Genomic DNA, 16537 nt, shown 5'->3' on the forward strand with positions numbered 1-16537 from the left:
CAAGTGTGTGTGTGTGTGTGTGTGTGTGTGTGTGTGAGTCTGGCTGGAGCACTAATCCCGGCTCCGTCCGCCTGACCTGATACACATCCGCAGGAATGCCTGGAATGTCAGCCAGGATATTTTTTTGTTCTGTAACATTCACAAAAGGGGGCAGAAAAGCAAGATAGCAATAACATTGAAATCTGGAACCATTTCAGCTCAGTGAAGCTTTAGAGACTAAATGAGTTATGGACAACAATGGTGGCCACTGTCATTTTGCCCCCAGTGGAGCTTGTTTGTTTGTGTACAAACATGAATCGTGTGTACACACTTATACCGGAGGACCTACAGTGAAGAGACACGTCACTGGAGGACAGCTGTGCCACAGCAGACATGATTGCCTTTACAGGACCTTGTCGCTCTCAGTCATGGCTAAGAATATCCCTCTCTCTCTCTCTCTCTCTCTCTCTCTCTCTCTCTCTCTCTCTCTCTCTCTTTCTACGGAGGAGGAGAAGAAGGAGTGGCGTAAACAGGCAGCTACCCTCTCCTCTCCCTCCTCCACCCTCCCACCCCTCAAAAAAAGAGCAGCCTTGGCAGGCCATATGCTCTGGGGCAGCGAGGGCCCCTAAGAAAACAGGGCCGTTGCCTTGCAGCGATCCCAGGGCCAGCCGTGTTTTTCTACAATTAAAAATAATTGTGGGGTTTCAAAAATAGCCTCCTTTCTTCAGTTGTCCATGTGTGCTTTTTCGAGCCTTTACGGGCCATCCCAGAAACCCACAGCTGCCACTGTGTGTGTGTGTGTGTGTGTGTCTGGACGTGTGTGTGGTGGGAGCCCTCCTGGAAGCACAGAGGAGGCCCTGGCTGTCTGACGTGGTCGGAGCCCAAATGGTTTTGCAGTGACACAAGCTCACATCATTCAAATCAGCCCTTCCTGGCTGTGCTGTTTTTGTAGTCTGTTGTAGTCCTTTGTGTGCCAGTCCCCTTTCCTCTCCTCTTCCTCCCCCTCCTTCCTTCTGTCTCTCTCTCTTTCTGTTTTTCCTCCTGAGAGATGGATTGTTTTTAAAATGCTGTTTTGCCCGAATCTTTACACGCCACCCTTGGACATGCCAACAAAGTGGAGTTGTTCCAGAAATGTCAAGTGCATGTTTGTGTACGTCTGTGTGTGTGCGTGCGTGTGTGTATGTATGTATGCGTGTGTGCACGCATTGGTTATGTATGCCTATTATGAGTGCATGTTGGCGTGCAGACCCAGTGGAAATGGATCAAGCACAGATTGCATCTGCACAGGGCTTTGTTTCCTTCACCAAGCTTGTTGCTCCAGATGGAAAGGGCCGGAGGTGTGGATAAATCAGCCCTCTGCTGCCCTCTCTCTCCCTCTCCGCCTGCCTCTATAGCCTCCGCAGGTCCTGGCCTGGCCGAGATGCAAGACATGGAGGAGAAGGGGGGTGTTTTGGGGGGGTGTTTTGGGGGGTCCCACCCGTGTGTTATTCTGCTTCCCACTGTATGTTTATAAAATTAGAGTGCTTCATCCACCATCTGTAGCCATTAGCCAGTAAAACACAGGAATAACGCCAGTAAAAAAACAAACTAATATTTTATATGCATTGTGTGTGTGTGTGTGTGTGTCTGTCTGTGCAGTGTGTGTGTGTGTTTCTGTCTCATCCTGTGATGAATGAATTGGGGGTTTGGGGGGAGGGGTGGCCTAGGTCGTAATGGGCTCCTCTAAGTGAATGGCCTATTCCAAGAGCATGTGTGCTGCGCCCAGGAAATTGAATTAGCCAAGAGGCTCCAATGACAACCCGGAAGGGAGTCGGGTAAACTCAATAAGGGCTCACCTCACCTCACAGCACTCCCGGCCATCCCACGTAGAGTCTGCATCGGTCCCCAAACACCCCCACGCACTTTCGGATTTGATTTGTGGGGCCGTCCACGAGGCAGGCGCCATGGGAGCAGAGAGGTGTGTGTGTGTGTGTGTGCAAATGTGAGTGTGACTGTGTGTCTATGTGTGTGTATTTGTGTTTGTTTGTTTCTCTGTGTGTGTGTGTGTGTGTGTGTGTGTGTGTGTTTCTGTGTGTGTGTGTGTGTGTGAGAGAGAGAGACAAAGAGGCCGAGAGACAGAGAGACTGAGTGTGTGGGGGAGGTTGTCACTGATTAGACCTTCACAACGCTAACCAGCCACCATCCCTCAAACTAAAATCTTGCGCGATGCGTCACCTCCCTTCTGAACAGACAAACACAAGTGGCAGCTTCCCGGTTAAAGACCCCATGAACATCCATTCCAGTGATTCTCTATGAACTGTGTTACGCTGCACAGGGGTACAATCTAGTCTGATGGATTCTAGCTGACTGCGCTTAACACAAAGATGGGTGTCCTCAACAGACTTAATGAATTAAAAGCCAAGGAGACTGGAGACTTGCACAAGCACTGTGGGGACGATCAGCATACAAAACCAGTCTTTACAAACCATTTATTTCCCATTGGGAGAGGCTGTTGTCCTTTTCATTAGCCTGCCTTCTACTCATTTGTAAAGCACACTTTTCGACAATTATAACTTGGCACCTTATTTGCAATCTGGGAGGATGATAAAGTAATGGAGACACTTTTTTGTTTTAAATAACAAGCCCATTGCTTAGAGGGTAAATCCTCGTGGACCCATGATGGAGTATCATAAGAAATCACTGGCAGCAGGTTGCATAATGCCCAGTGGAGATTGATGAGTTTTTAAAGGGCATGTATTTATGCTCACTGAAGAGATGGATCTGCAGGAGCGTCTCATGGTGTTTTAGTTTTAAGAAATAATTACCTTTTTTTTTTTCCCGTCACAGATCATTACTTTAATTGTTGCAGGGCAAACAAGAGTAAGCAATTTTTTGCGTGTTTTTTATATAGTTCGAAGGAGGCGACTTTACCACCACATCCTGTGGCTGTTGTGAAAGCTTGTTGTTAAAGCCAATGGGGTGACTCTAATCGCACAATGTGGAGGTAATCAACCTGTTAAGGCCCAGAGCGTTTTGGGGAGGTGGGGGAGGTGGGGGCGCAAATCACAATTCCTCTCCGTATGCTGCCGAAACATCCATGGCAGTCACGCACGCTCCAGCGAGCCAACTACGCCTTAATGAGCCGTACGTCTTGAACGTGCCCGTGGCAACCCTGAGCCGGCCACACTCTGCACATGCGGTGTGCTTTTCCCACCCTATTATGGTAGGCAGCTAGTCATATTCCTATTCCTGTAAAAGGCACAGTTGCAGGGATGTGTTATTTTTTACACATCCACCCACCCACCACCCCCAAACAGTGGTGCTGGTCGGTCAAGTCAGCGGTGGTTGACGGGGGGGGGGGGGGGGGGGGATGTCTGCTGAGTGGCACAGATCTGTGTGGCTTCCAAAGAGCAGGGTGAGAGTCAGGCGTGTATCCAGTCTGCCTCATATAGATATCAGTATGGAGCCCTTTGCTTGTGCGTGTGTGTGTGTCAGAGGGAGCGGTAGAGAGTTTCTGCTTGTGAGAGAGGTTGTGTGTGTGTTTGAGATTAGGCTAAATGCCAAAGCTCCCGGCTGTTATTGTTCAGTCTGAGCAAGAACTCATTTGGTGTGCCGGAGGGACCACATTTCTCTGTAACCCGGGAAGAGAAAGTTTTATCTTCTTACCCCACCTCCCCTCATCAGAACTTCTCCCAGGGTTGGGGCAGGGGTACGAGGGGGCAGGGGTGGTTGTGGCGAGGGGAGGGGTAGGTGGAGGCAGGAGATCGTCTCCACTCGCTCGGCTCGGCTTTGATGTGGTTTTGTAATATTTCTTGTTTTCCGGCGACCCCTACGCGGTCCTGCTCCGACTCATCCATTTGTTACGCAGGATCCTTCCTGAGTCGCTCTTTATTGTGGGCGGTTGCCAGGCGCCCCATGCTTCTTCTGTGTTCATATCTCGTGTACCCACCCCCCCCCCCCCCCCCCCCCCCCCCCCCCCCCCCCCCCCCCCCCCCCCCCCACACACACACACACACACACACACACACACACAGTCGTTTAATTACTCGCAGTGGGGTGACACTGGGCTGAGCTGACTTTCCTGTGATGCCTCGGTCGCGTGTCTCTTTCTTTCATTTTGTGGGATTTGTGTGCCTGTGATTGATTTATTCACAGAGTAATCCCTTATATATTTATATGTAACTTTGTTTGATCCGTAACAGAGTCTACCCTTGTAATGACTTATCTCTGGATTTGTTTCTTCTGTTTGTCTATCTGTGTCGGTCTCTATATCTTTTCGTCGCACTCTCTCTCTCTCTGTCTTTCCTTTGTTAGTAACATGACGTTTGTGTCGTTGTCATAGGAACACTGTGGAACCTGTCGTCTTACGAGCCCCTCAAGATGGTGATCATCAACCACGGCCTGCAGACCATGACCAACGAGGTCATCATCCCGCACTCGGGCTGGGAGGGCGAGCCCAACGAGGACTCCAAGCCGCGTGACGTCGAGTGGACCACCGTCTTCAAGAACACGTCCGGGTGCCTGAGGTAGGGCTCTGGCACACACCTGGCAACCGCATACCGCCCTCTCACCCGCCCGTCACAGACTGTGGGGAGCCGGCTGGCTTCACTGTGGAGTGCAATTTTACCATGATTTAGCTGTTCCTCTCTCTCTCTCTCTCTCTCTCTCTTTCTCCTTTAGTCACTCTCACTCTCTGAACCTCTCTGTCCTCTCTTTCCCCTGGCCTGAAACTAAGTCTACCCAATGATGTATGGAGTTGAATAGGATTCATTTCCTCTGAAATATGCATCGCTTGGCATTGAGCAAGGAAAAATGAGTTTGGCAAATAATTCGGATGCTCTCCTGATGTTGTAATGTTTCTGAGGGGGGTTGGGGGAGGGTTTACTGGTGGTGCAGATGCCAGCAGATATGTTATTTTTTCTCTTTCCCATCCCTCTCTCTCTCTCTCTCTCTCTCTCTCTCCTTCTGTGCATTTTATATGAAGATGGAAAGGAAAATCAATGGGAGTGCCCTGAGTCACTGTACTGGCTGCCTCTACCCATTAGCAGAACTATTAGCAGCTCCTCTGCCGAGAGCGCTGCAGACCTTTTGGGGCCGCTCCAGCCCGTCTTTTGATTAAGACATCCAGCCGCCAGACGGGGGGGTTTTCATCGCCATGGTTACCCCTGCATCCAACCACAAACAGCAGAAGGAGTCAGACGGGTTTTTTTTTTCTTTTTTCTTTCAGTGTGGGCCTTGGACGAGCTTGGCTCAGGATGAGAACTCTGGAGACGAAGTTAGCGAGCTAGTGAGTGAGCAGGCTAGCTAGCTGGAGGACAAGGTGAGCTCATTTATCTGAGCCTCTTGTCTCTGAAGGCAGATCTGAAAACCTGAGGTGAGGCAGGAAAGAAGTTATTTGTTCACGCTCAAAGGTTACCTGAAGAAGGAGGTGCCAGTGGTTAGAAACTACTTGCGCTGATCTTGCCCAGCGGTTTCACCCCTTGGGAATTCCCCCTGACGGTAGCAGGTTTATTTCTGGAACGATCGAAAGAGCAGGGGCCGTTCAAAGGTTCAGACAATGCTTGGGTTTAACATGGAGGCTTGATAAAAAGGCTCATGTGAAGGCCATTGGTGAGCTCCGCCATCCTGGGGACTGATGATTTTGCCTCCCCTGTGCGTCTCTCTTTGGTGGTTCTTTCAGTGCTGTTCTGAGAGGGGCAGTGGAATCAAGGCTGACCTCCACATGAAAGGAATCGGAGGAGGAAGAGACCTTGTGGCTCTCTAGGCTGAGATAAACCCACTGCGCTTGCCTCCCCTTCCGCCTGGCCTTCAAGTTAACCTCTCTCTCTGAACAACGGCGCCATTGAAATAAATAGGCTCGGCCCTCGTGCCAAGGCAGACGCCCTGGCGGAGCACCGGCCACGTGTATGGGCGATGACCCTTCTGGAAGTTTCTTTTGATCCTGTTAGATGATCGTGCTGACCTCGCCCGCCTGTGCCATGACCTCTGCAGATGTTGAGTGGCCACTTCTGCTCCTTTTGGAGTTTGTGGGATTCCTGGGCAACGTGTGTGCGGCCCCAGACTGTATAACCCCCCTAACTAAACACACACACACACATAAACACATAAACACACACACACACACACACACACTCACATACATACACACACAAAAACCTTAGTCTTCATCCAGTCTTCTCTCTGCTCTAGTGATTGGTGTGGAGGCCTTAGTGTATTGGCAGGCTGCCATGACGTCCCACCACAGTAGCCTCGTCAGGGTTACCGGGAGCTTGCACTCAGACCCTGTGTTTCTCCGTCACCCCCTCTCTCTCTCTCCATCCCTCTCTCTCTCCCTCCCTCCCTCTCTTTCTCTCTCTTTCTCGGGCCACTCTTCTCCGCTGCCTCTCGCAGCTGACGCACTGCAGCCTGCTGGTCAGCAGCCAACTTGGTGCTTACTTTTCCAGCCGCCACCAAGCTCACACACACACACAGAAACACACTTATATCCTCTTCTCCTTTCTCTGCCTCCTTCCTTCCTCCTCCTCTTCTCTCGCTCCGGTTCCTCCCTAGACACAACCAAAGTAATACATTCCAAATTCATTCCCTTTTTTTCCTCCTGGGGACTCTGTCTTTCTCCTCCATTTTTTTCTCTCTCTGTTGATTTTTCTCTCTCTCTCTCTTTCTCTTTATGTCTGTGTCATTCTATTGCCCTGTCACTCACAAGCTCTCTTTCTTCCTCTGTTTTCTCTCTCCATCTCTTTCTCCATCTGTCTCACTTTCTCACCCACCCCCACACCCCCCCCCACCCCCTTCCTCTCACCACAGACATCTGTATCTGCTTGGGTGACCTGAGCTGAGGAGGCTTTGAGCCTCCTGTCCTCAGATTACATGGCTTCCCTCTCGAGACCAGGCCCCCAGCTTCCCATTTTCATTTCAGTCATTGTAATCGGTCTCCGCCCGCCCGTGGGCACCATCGCCAGGGCACCCAGGCCAAATTAATAGCCTGGAGGGCAGGGGGTTAGGGATGGCTGGCCGGCTGGTTGGTGCGTGTCCTCCAGGTGTGAGACCGGATCCGTCCGGCTTTTGTCCGTCTGTCTGAGGACTGACTGGACGTGACGTCAGCCATACCGGACCGCACCCAACACCTTTCATCTCCAGCCTCCAATCTATCTCGCAAAGCTGCCTGCTGTTCTGCCAGTCTCCATGGAAACTGTATCTAATGACATCTGTTGCCTAGTAAGCCTCTTGAAAGCAGAGCCAGCACAGAGAGGGGCGTGTGTGTGTGTGCCCATGTTTAAGGTTTTTGGTGAAGCACTCTCCTTCATTTTGGTCCTTGACAACGCGGAAACATTTTGTTTGATATGAATCTTACACAGGGAGCCACAAGATGTGCTTTTATAGCTGATGGGGTTGTGCTGAATCCAAACGATAGACTGCTTATGCGTGATGTGCCACGTCCATCTTGAGACAGTGAAAGGTCAAAATGAAGGTCAGACGGTCATCCTGGTACACTTTCCCACAGGGTGTAAAATGACATTTTTGTCTGTATTAATGCACAACAACACCCCCCACCCCACACCACCCCCTTAAAGCAATGAACACAAACATACAGACCAGTATACAGCTATTCATGCAGCTGTACACAAAAGACTGCTGTTGGGAAGGCGTCCGTCTGCAGAGCAGGGAGATTGATGGCCGGCGGACAGAAGCTAGCCCCCGGTTTAGCCGTGAAAGACTAATGTAACCAGAGCTGGCGACCATCTCCCATCTATCGCTGGTGCCGCCCGCCAGGGAACACCCCCAAAAAGGTGTACCGTTGAAATGCATCACAACACAGTGAGCACACCACGCGTTCACAAGTCACTATGACTCGTTTGATAAATACCCATCTGCATGTGCCTCCCTGGCAGTCAGTTGTTTGAGAAGGTTCTTCTTTGTGTGCATTTGGGCCTCACGTTCACGTTGACATATATATATATATATATATATATATATACACACACACACACACACACACACACACACACACACACACACACACACACACACACACACACACACACACACACACACACACACACACACACACACACACATTAACATTTGTGTGATATATATATGAGAACAAACATCCACCCCAGATGGTCGCCAGGCTGCTTATCAGGGCTGGCAAAATGTATAAATCCCTGGTGGACCTTGAGCATTCTTCAGATTGTGTTTTTGCCCGAAATGAATTAAGCCCAAATTTTAAAAGACTGCAACAATCATCATAAATAGCATATGCATGTTACTTAAGTTTGCTCTTCTTCCTCTGTTATTTAAAAAAAAAAAACATTGTTATTATAGTTATAAATATGAATCTCTTCGCATAATTAATCTAAACCAAAAACAGAAAAACAAGTCACACAAATGTTAATGCCAACAACTAAAGCAAATAAGTAAAAAAATAAAGGCCTATACGGATATTCTCTTCTCTTCATTCAGTAGAAAAAAAAAAATTGCAATTTACTTTTTACCAAGAAGATAAATGGGAGGACTGTTTTTGCTGTGTATGGTTGGGACATAGCTGAAGTGATGTGAACCTGATATAGTACTACATAAGAATGTCCATTAAATATCGCCCAAAACTAAATGGAGCTGTGTCTTTGTTGTTATAGTCATGCTACATTAGATGAGATGCTAAAGTCACATCTGAAGCAAGAGAGTATGATGTGTAGGCTAAACTTTCAACGGACGGTAGGTGTTAATCAGTCTTAGAATAAACCACACACTCTTGAACTAGTGTCTGAAAGGTAGATAGCATATTATTATTGGTGGAACGAATGGCCTAGCACTACCAGAGCAGGGGCGTCCCTCTCTACCTTCAAGAAGCTTTTGAAGACCCAACTCTTGAGAGAGCACCTCCTTTCCTATCTGGCACTTCGACTAGTGCTTAACTTGCACTTACAGCAGTTACCTTCCTGCACTTCTTTTTCTTTTCTTTTTTGTTTCTCTATTTCTTCTGTAAAGTAGTATTTATTGTTACACCAGGTTCTATTGCTCGTAGCTTGACTGTTCTCTCTCTTGTACGTCGCTTTGGACAAAAGCGTCTGCTAAATGACTAAATGTAAAAATTATGATCTATTTAAAAAAATGTTATGGCACTTGGTGCCGTACACAGAGCATGTGACCTTTGTGTACGTAGCAGGGGCCCTAGTTGTCTATGGTCGAGTAGAGCTGATTTTGGTGTAAATCTCGTTATCTCCCCTTGACAGCTGTCACATTTCGATTTTCACACACATCAGCAATTTCGCTGGCTTTAGCCTTTTCCTTCACTGCACAGGTATGTAAACTCACTCAGTCCGTGGACTTCGGCGATATGTTTGCACAAGAAAAAATGGATAAAGGTGTGATCATGTGCACAGAACAGTGTGGATTTCAGCTCTTCTGGTCCACTGTTTGGCCTGGAATGCTGGTGTGGCATAGGACTCGTCAGAGGCATAACCCGACTAGAAATTACGCGTACACTTCCTAGTGGACAAACCGTCACGATCATCACTTTGTTCATTAGGGGACTGAAAGTGTATGTGTCTTAAGTGTGTGCCTAGAGAACGCATTGTATTCATCATTGCTACGTAAAGGCGTTGTTTGCTATTACGTGCATCACGTGTCAAAAAGGAGCACCAATGACAAAAAAGACACTCTACACAGGACCAGACAGAGGGTTTGAAACAGAACCATACAAATGGTCACCCAATATGGAGGGTGTCCAGGTATCAAACAATCAAACAAACCAGGGGGGGAAGTGACACTCCCATGCTTCCCTGACTGTGCACTTCACTCTGTGTCAGGCCCAGCTCTCTCTCTCTCTCTCTCTCTCTCTCTCTCTTCTCCCTCCCTTATTTTCCCCCCGTCCTCTGCCCTTTTGCGCGCAGCAGGGGCAATGTCACTCTCCAATGAGTATGCTCGGAGCTTTCTAATCGGATTAGATAGCCATGAAACCCCCTTTAAATGAGCTCCCCAGTCGTAGATGATTGCCTCGGCACATCTCGCCGTCCCAAATGGAGGGGGGTGGGGGGTGGGGGGTGAGGGGGATTTTTCGCTGAGTCACACGGCATGCGTGTGGTCTTGGCATCTCTACAGTGCCACAAATATGGGCTCCAATTCCTCACTCTGAATTATGTTAGTCCCTCATCTCTTCCCGTAGATTCTCTTGTGCCAGAGGGCTGACTGATTTGTTGTACGTTTCGTTATGTAAGCTGGGAAAACTCACTGTGTGTGTGTGTGTGTGTGTGTGTGTGTGTGTGTGTGTGTGTGTGTGTGTGTCATAGGAATGTGAGCTCAGATGGTGCTGAGGCCAGGCGTAGGCTCCGGGAGTGTGAGGGGCTGGTGGACGCGCTGCTCCATGCCCTGCAGTCTGCCGTGGGCAAGAAAGACATGGACAACAAGGTAAGTGACGCACACACACACAGCACAGCCAATCAGGCCCCCCTACCCTGGCTGTCACAATCCTCTGGGCCTGCCTTGCCTTTTTACCACCACCCCCCCCCCCTCTCTCTCTCGCTCTCTTTCTTTCTTTCTCTCTCCATCTATCTCGTCTATGTTTCACCTACACCTACATCTCCATCCCACTCCCTAATGCTTTCCCCCCTCTCTCTTTTTTTCCACCCTCTCTCTCTCTCTCTCCCCCCCCCTCCTTTCTTGTCCTTCCTCACGCAGTCTGTGGAGAACTGTGTGTGCATCATGAGGAACCTGTCCTACCACGTGCACAAGGAGGTGCCCGGGAACGAGAAGTTCCAGGACCCGTCGGCCCCACAGGCCCCCGGCTCGGCGGGCACCCAGAGGAAGAAGAAGGACGACGCCGGCTGCTTCGGGGGCAAGAAGGCCAAAGGTCAGTCTCCAAAGTCCCGAAGACATTAGTGTCTACACACACACACACACACACACACACAAGCACATGCACTCAGACATACAAACACTGACACCCCAGAAGTCATCCCAGGCATTCGTCTGACCCCCCCCCCGCCGTCAAGCCACAAGGGCCCCAGTGCCCCCGGCAGCAACTGAGGGCATCATCACGGCCCCGACGATGTGCAAACATAATGTTTACTCAGGCCCTGTGCTGCTGTTATGGCTAGACTGGAGCTGAAGACAACGTCTCGGTGGAATCTGGCAACTCAAAACCTCAGCGACAAGAGCAACAAGTAACACGAGCCGGGATGAATCACTTTTACATGTCTCTCATGTTGTCTTTTGCTCTTCCCATCTCTCTCAACTGAAGTGACTCGTTTCATGTGTTATTTCTGTGTGTGTGTGCATATGTGTGTGTGTCTTTCTCTTCCTCTCAGGCAGACATATTGCACCTATTGAATCAAACGATAAATCAGATAGTCTGCCTTCTTTTTTTTTCTTGAAGGCTTGCAAGTGTTTCTCGGTGCCAGGAAGTGTTATTTCTTGCGGCGGCGCCTGATTCAGCCAGTCTGTATAATCCAGTGGAGTTGGAGGGCAGTGGGTGGGCTGATGGTTCAATGGTCAAAGGGGGTTCAAAGGAGATTACAGGCCTTATAAGGAACTCAGTCCCAGCCCCTTGATGGCCAGCCGCTTTAGAAGGCCTCTCTGAGAGTGTGTGTGGGTTGGCTGGTGGTGGTGGGGGGGCGGGGGGGTTACAGTCAGCTGCTTATTTGTCCTTGGGTGGGCAGGTGATGACGGGCGTTCAGAATGCCAGAATGACTCACATCTCAGTTAATCACAAGAGTAAAGCCCAGGATTGTGACTTCCATTGACATTAATGTTCTGTATGTAGTGGGCAGGGAATTCAACCCATTGAGCCATTTTACACCACAGTTGAACCAACACACAACAGCCCACTTGTACCCAGCACTTAATGTGGGTTATTTTTCCCTCTGTAGCCCCGAAGAGACACTTTGAGGAAGACACATGATATGCATTTACAAACGTTGCCAGCCACTTGTCTGCAACACCTACCAATTCCTCGCTTCTTCTTGAAGAAAAAACGCATAGACATATACGTAAAATACCTTTGTGGGGAGCTGCTTATATAGCATGTATTTTACATGTAACTACATTGTTGTTTGTTAACTCTAATTGCCCGTAAGTGTCCCCTAATTGTGTGCTTGTATTTCAAGGCCCACTTCTTCTCGCAAATTGAACAGCTCTGTGCCTATTACTTATGCTGGTGGCATGGCCTGGCATTTAGTGTGTGTGGCACCATGCTGAGAGAGCAGTGCACCATGTGCCATCACTCAGTGTGTGTGTGTGTGTGTGTGTGTGTGTGTGTGTGTGTGTGTGTGTGAGAGAGAGAGAGAGATTCCCACTCACTGCTACCCGCTCACGTCAGGCAAAGCTCAAAAGGCAATGTGCTGATTCCAAACCCACCTCCTCAACACCTCCAACCCTGGCACTGTCCAACTGCTTCACCTATGCACACGCTCTGATGGACATGGATTTGTGCTTGTCCTATTTTTCACTTGTTTTCACTGTATGTTTCTGTCCCTGTTGTCTCTCTGAAGACTCGTGTCTGCTTCACGTTTGAAGCGGTTCAGGCCACGCACGCACGCACACACACACACACACACACACACACACACACACACACGCGCGCACGCACATACACACAACTCTGTCTGTCTATCTGATGTACACACTTCTCACGACTCCTCTCTTTCTTCCCTGCTTGTTTGTTTGTTTGTTTTTTGGCCTTGCTGCTGCTTCCTTGGCTTACTGTAGAGGAGTGGTTTAATCAAGGTGAGTCTCTCCCTGCCACTGTTCTGCCACATGTGCCTGGCTCTTTCCCTTCTCTCTTCTTATGACAGAAAAAAAAGCGAAAAAGTTCTCACTGCCCTCTTCTCAGTTCCTGTCGTTCTAAACTGACTGTGTAGCCAAAACTGTAGAATTAATGGTACATGGCCAATCTTCTCGTTGCCTTTAGCTGGCCTTCAGCTTCTAGTGCTAGCTGCTAGGCTGTTTCAAAGCTGGCTGTCCTGTCTTTTGTGTTGTAGGTAGATATGTAGATAGTTACGTGGAGTAGCTGGACATTTAGTCGATACAAGCTTGCCTTCTTTTTAGCTATTCAGTCTGTATGCTTATAGAGTGTGACAATTATATGACTGGATTGTAGCCCTCGGTGCTCATGCCCATTGAGTGGGTCTGCAACCCACTTTGGTCATTTTGACTATGACAGCTTCACAGTAGTTGTTAAGTCTTCAATACCTGTGACTGTATGTTTTCCAAGTCATCCCAGCATTATTAGACTGCATCCTACTCCTGACACTCTAGCACACCTGTGAAAGGCAGCTCTCCTCTCCAGACTGCTGATTCCATTTAGTGACAGGCCGCCTTCTCATTCATGGCTGTCTTTGCTTTGTTTTTGTTTTTTTGGTACGTGTGTGTGTGTGTGTGTGTGTGTGTGTGTGTGTCTAGTGCTGTTGGCATGTCCATCTTTATGTTTTTACGTTATGTATGCTCTAGTTGATTGTGTTCTCCAGGCTGTGTGTGCATGTTCGTTTATATGTATATATGCATATATTTCTGTGCATGACTGTGTCATCTTTGATATCTTATATTATATGTTTGTCCAGCCTGGTGACAGTGTGTTTGCATAGAATACCATATGTCTGTATGTCTGTGCTCAATGCTTGCTATCTATGCATACATCTCTGTACATGTCCTCCCTCATGCATCTACCTTCGTGTTCTGCGTGTGCAGTGTAGATTATGTGTTATGTGGCTTGGTGAATTACAGTGATAACGGTGTTCTGTGCGTTCGCTTTGATTGCGCCCATTCATACCCACATGTCATGTACATTCCATATGTTTTTGTTTGTCTTACCTCTATGTTTGAATGGGATATCATGCATTATACTGCACATATGCATATTTCTATATGTAGTGGATTGTTTGGTTATGTGTTTTTGTGTGTGTGTGTGTGTGTGTGTGTGTGTGTGTGTTAGACTGGTGTCCTTTGATTGTTGTTGTGCATAAAGTTGGCGCTCACACCTGTTCCCTTACTCTCCTCTCCATGCAGGGCGGAAAAACGGCGAGAACGACAAAAGCTACGACACGCTGGATCTCCCCAAGCGTACGGAACCAACAAAAGGTACGTCCAATCCCCAACCCCGTGAAATTGATACAAGAAGCCATCGCAGGGCAGTGCAATGCAATGCAGCTGGCTCCCAACAATGTGCTTGTTTTGGTAGCGGTGCAAGAGTCTTGCGGTTATGCCACAGGCAGAACATCTTGTGCTCAGAGTGAAGCTTTGTCTGGGTTTTTGTTTCTTTATTTAGAGGTGTTTTTTTTAAGGTTTGTCGCCATGAGGGCTTTGTTTTTAAGCAGTGGTGTGTTTTTGGTAGCTATTCAAAGCTGGCAGAGCTCAGGTGAACTGTTAGCGGAGCAGTCATTAAATCTATACAGGGAGCAGCACCACCGAGATGGCAGCTAATACGAGTCAGATACCACGTCTGAGTCTGAACTGGCCTACTTTAACTTTATTTTTCAGTGGAGCTAACCAAGTTGTACATTCCCATTGGAAATGTGTCATGCAGAATGTAATCGCTGATGTTATATCAGGCAAAGGCGCTGTGCTTGTAGACATTTTGAAATGCTTCTTTGCACTGAAAATGGCAGCAATGCAGAGTTGATGGCCTAGTGGGAAGTCGAATTGTAATGTCGCCCATAGGAGGCGAATTCAGACATAGCCCAACATTGTGACCAATTGAAACAGGATGCAGGTGCAATGTCAACCTAGAAAGTTCCCAGCGATTCACCTCTGAGATGTAAAGGTATATCTCCGCTGTAACTCTAAATCATCTTAAATGCATCATGAGAAGGGAAGTGCATGAGTTCTGTCCTCGAGGTCGTGTGGCCGGTGTAGAAAGCCTAGGGTTAACCTCCGGCAATACGTGAAAGTCACTGGGGCATTTGTCGTCGGTTGGCGCACGGTTAATGGATTAAATGGCAGGGGTCAGCTTGCCTGAGGGGGAGGGGGGGGGAGCTGCGGGCTATAGTTGTCTGGATAGGGGTCACTAGGGGGCTTGGGCTTGGAGATAAAAGAACCATGTCAGCAATGCATCAGTCCAACCTCTACCACCACCCCTATCAGACATGCTGTGCGGAGGACAGACCCCCATTAGCAAAGCCCCCGCCCTTACCTTGTTACCCCCACACATCCTGAAGCTGACTAAGCAACCTTACGGACATGTTTATCAGCTTCATCCAAAGTGACTCTGAGCATGGGGAATGTGCGTGTTCATCGCTTAATGGTCTGTGTTCGTTATTGATGGGGATTTGAACCCACGACTTTTGTAGTAGTCTCTGCGTATTCTCGCTTAACCCAGCAAACACAGGAACGGCTCCAGCCCTGGTAGAGGATGTGATGTAAGTGATGGGATTACTCAGCCGTGCCCCAGTGCTCCATGACACGGCAGGTCGCCCAGCGTCATCACCAGTGTGTGATTTACTCCGAGTGCATTATAGGTTTATGTCGGTGGGTTTCTCGGTGCTTCGATTTTGGGATGATAAAAAAGGTTGTAAAGGGGATGGGACAGCTGGGCTGAGGTTAATCTGGTCAACCTCCCCCCCACCCCCCACCCCCACCCACACACACACACACACACACACACACACACACACACACCACCTTTGTTTTGGTGTAAATGGAGCATGTCAACGCAGTGCTGAGTACAGTAAACGGATAAGAGAGGACGGGTTATAGGCAAAGCCCACAGACATGGCTTTTTAGGTTGCCATGGCGACACAGATGATATGTGTGTAAAGACCGAGGGTCTTTAGATCCTTCCTGACCAACAGACACAGACATGCGCGTACAAACCCAGTCAGTGATCATTGGGAGGAGAGTAGGTAGACTGGGTGCGTCCGCTCTGTCTCTTAAGGATTAAGGATGCAATATGGCTTGTTTTGGGTCTTGCCCAATCTCTGGATGCTCTGGAGGGCTGTGCCTGCTCAAGCTGTCTCTCTGTTTATGTCACTCTGCCCCCACTCCCTCTCCTCCTTCACTCCTCTGCTCTCTGCGCTCTCCTTTCTCTGTCATTTCCACTCTCCCCCTTTACTCTGTATTAACAGTGTTTACAGCCAATCCCACCATTTTTCATTTCATTCTCTTGATGGCTATGGGAGGAATAGACATCTCCTCTGTGTCTGTGTCTGTGTGTTTGTGTTTGTGTGTACGCGCTTGTGTGTGTGTGTGTGTGTGTCTCAGCTGAGTGACAGTAGTATATTACGCATCTCCTGACAGCCGGTGTGTGTTTAGACGTTGCGTGCACACACACACACGCGCGTTGGTCGCTGCAAGGAGGCAAGGAGGGGGGGATCTCCAGCCGCTCAAAGTCAATAGCACTTCCGTTTCTCTCTAATTAGTCACATTAGCAAGCCAAAGTGGGCTCCTATTAAACTAGATTACAATTAATTGCACCGGTTTACAGAGGTAAGCTGATTTCGCCTTTTATCACCTCAAAGTCAAGGCAAGCAGATGAGCTTAAAAGAATGATAATTAGCAATGAGCAGCAACTGCAGCACCGGTGCGTAATTGCAGTATGGTTTTAATAAAATGCACGGCCTCCCCTCGCGCGGTTGCATTTTCAGTGCTT

The 16537-nt window shown here is 48.7% G+C and overlaps 1 protein-coding gene across 15 annotated transcripts in view; it reads left to right on the plus strand.

Annotated features, from left to right (window-relative positions):
* The window catches only part of arvcfb (ARVCF delta catenin family member b), a 161162-nt gene that overhangs the window by 116220 nt on the left and 28405 nt on the right, over positions 1-16537 (plus strand). For 13 of the 15 annotated variants that reach the window (XM_031570399.2, XM_031570393.2, XM_012815941.3 and 10 more), the window contains 5 exons: positions 4301-4484; positions 10248-10365; positions 10636-10807; positions 12664-12681; positions 13960-14031. In XM_031570399.2, the coding sequence (XP_031426259.1) occupies positions 4301-4484; positions 10248-10365; positions 10636-10807; positions 12664-12681; positions 13960-14031 (564 nt within the window). The remainder of the gene's footprint in view (positions 1-4300; positions 4485-10247; positions 10366-10635; positions 10808-12663; positions 12682-13959; positions 14032-16537) is intronic. The other 2 variants (XM_031570397.2, XM_031570401.2) reach the window with 1 other exon arrangement.

Source organism: Clupea harengus, chromosome 7 (assembly GCF_900700415.2).
Source record: "Clupea harengus chromosome 7, Ch_v2.0.2, whole genome shotgun sequence".
Lineage (NCBI taxonomy): Eukaryota > Metazoa > Chordata > Actinopteri > Clupeiformes > Clupeidae > Clupea > Clupea harengus.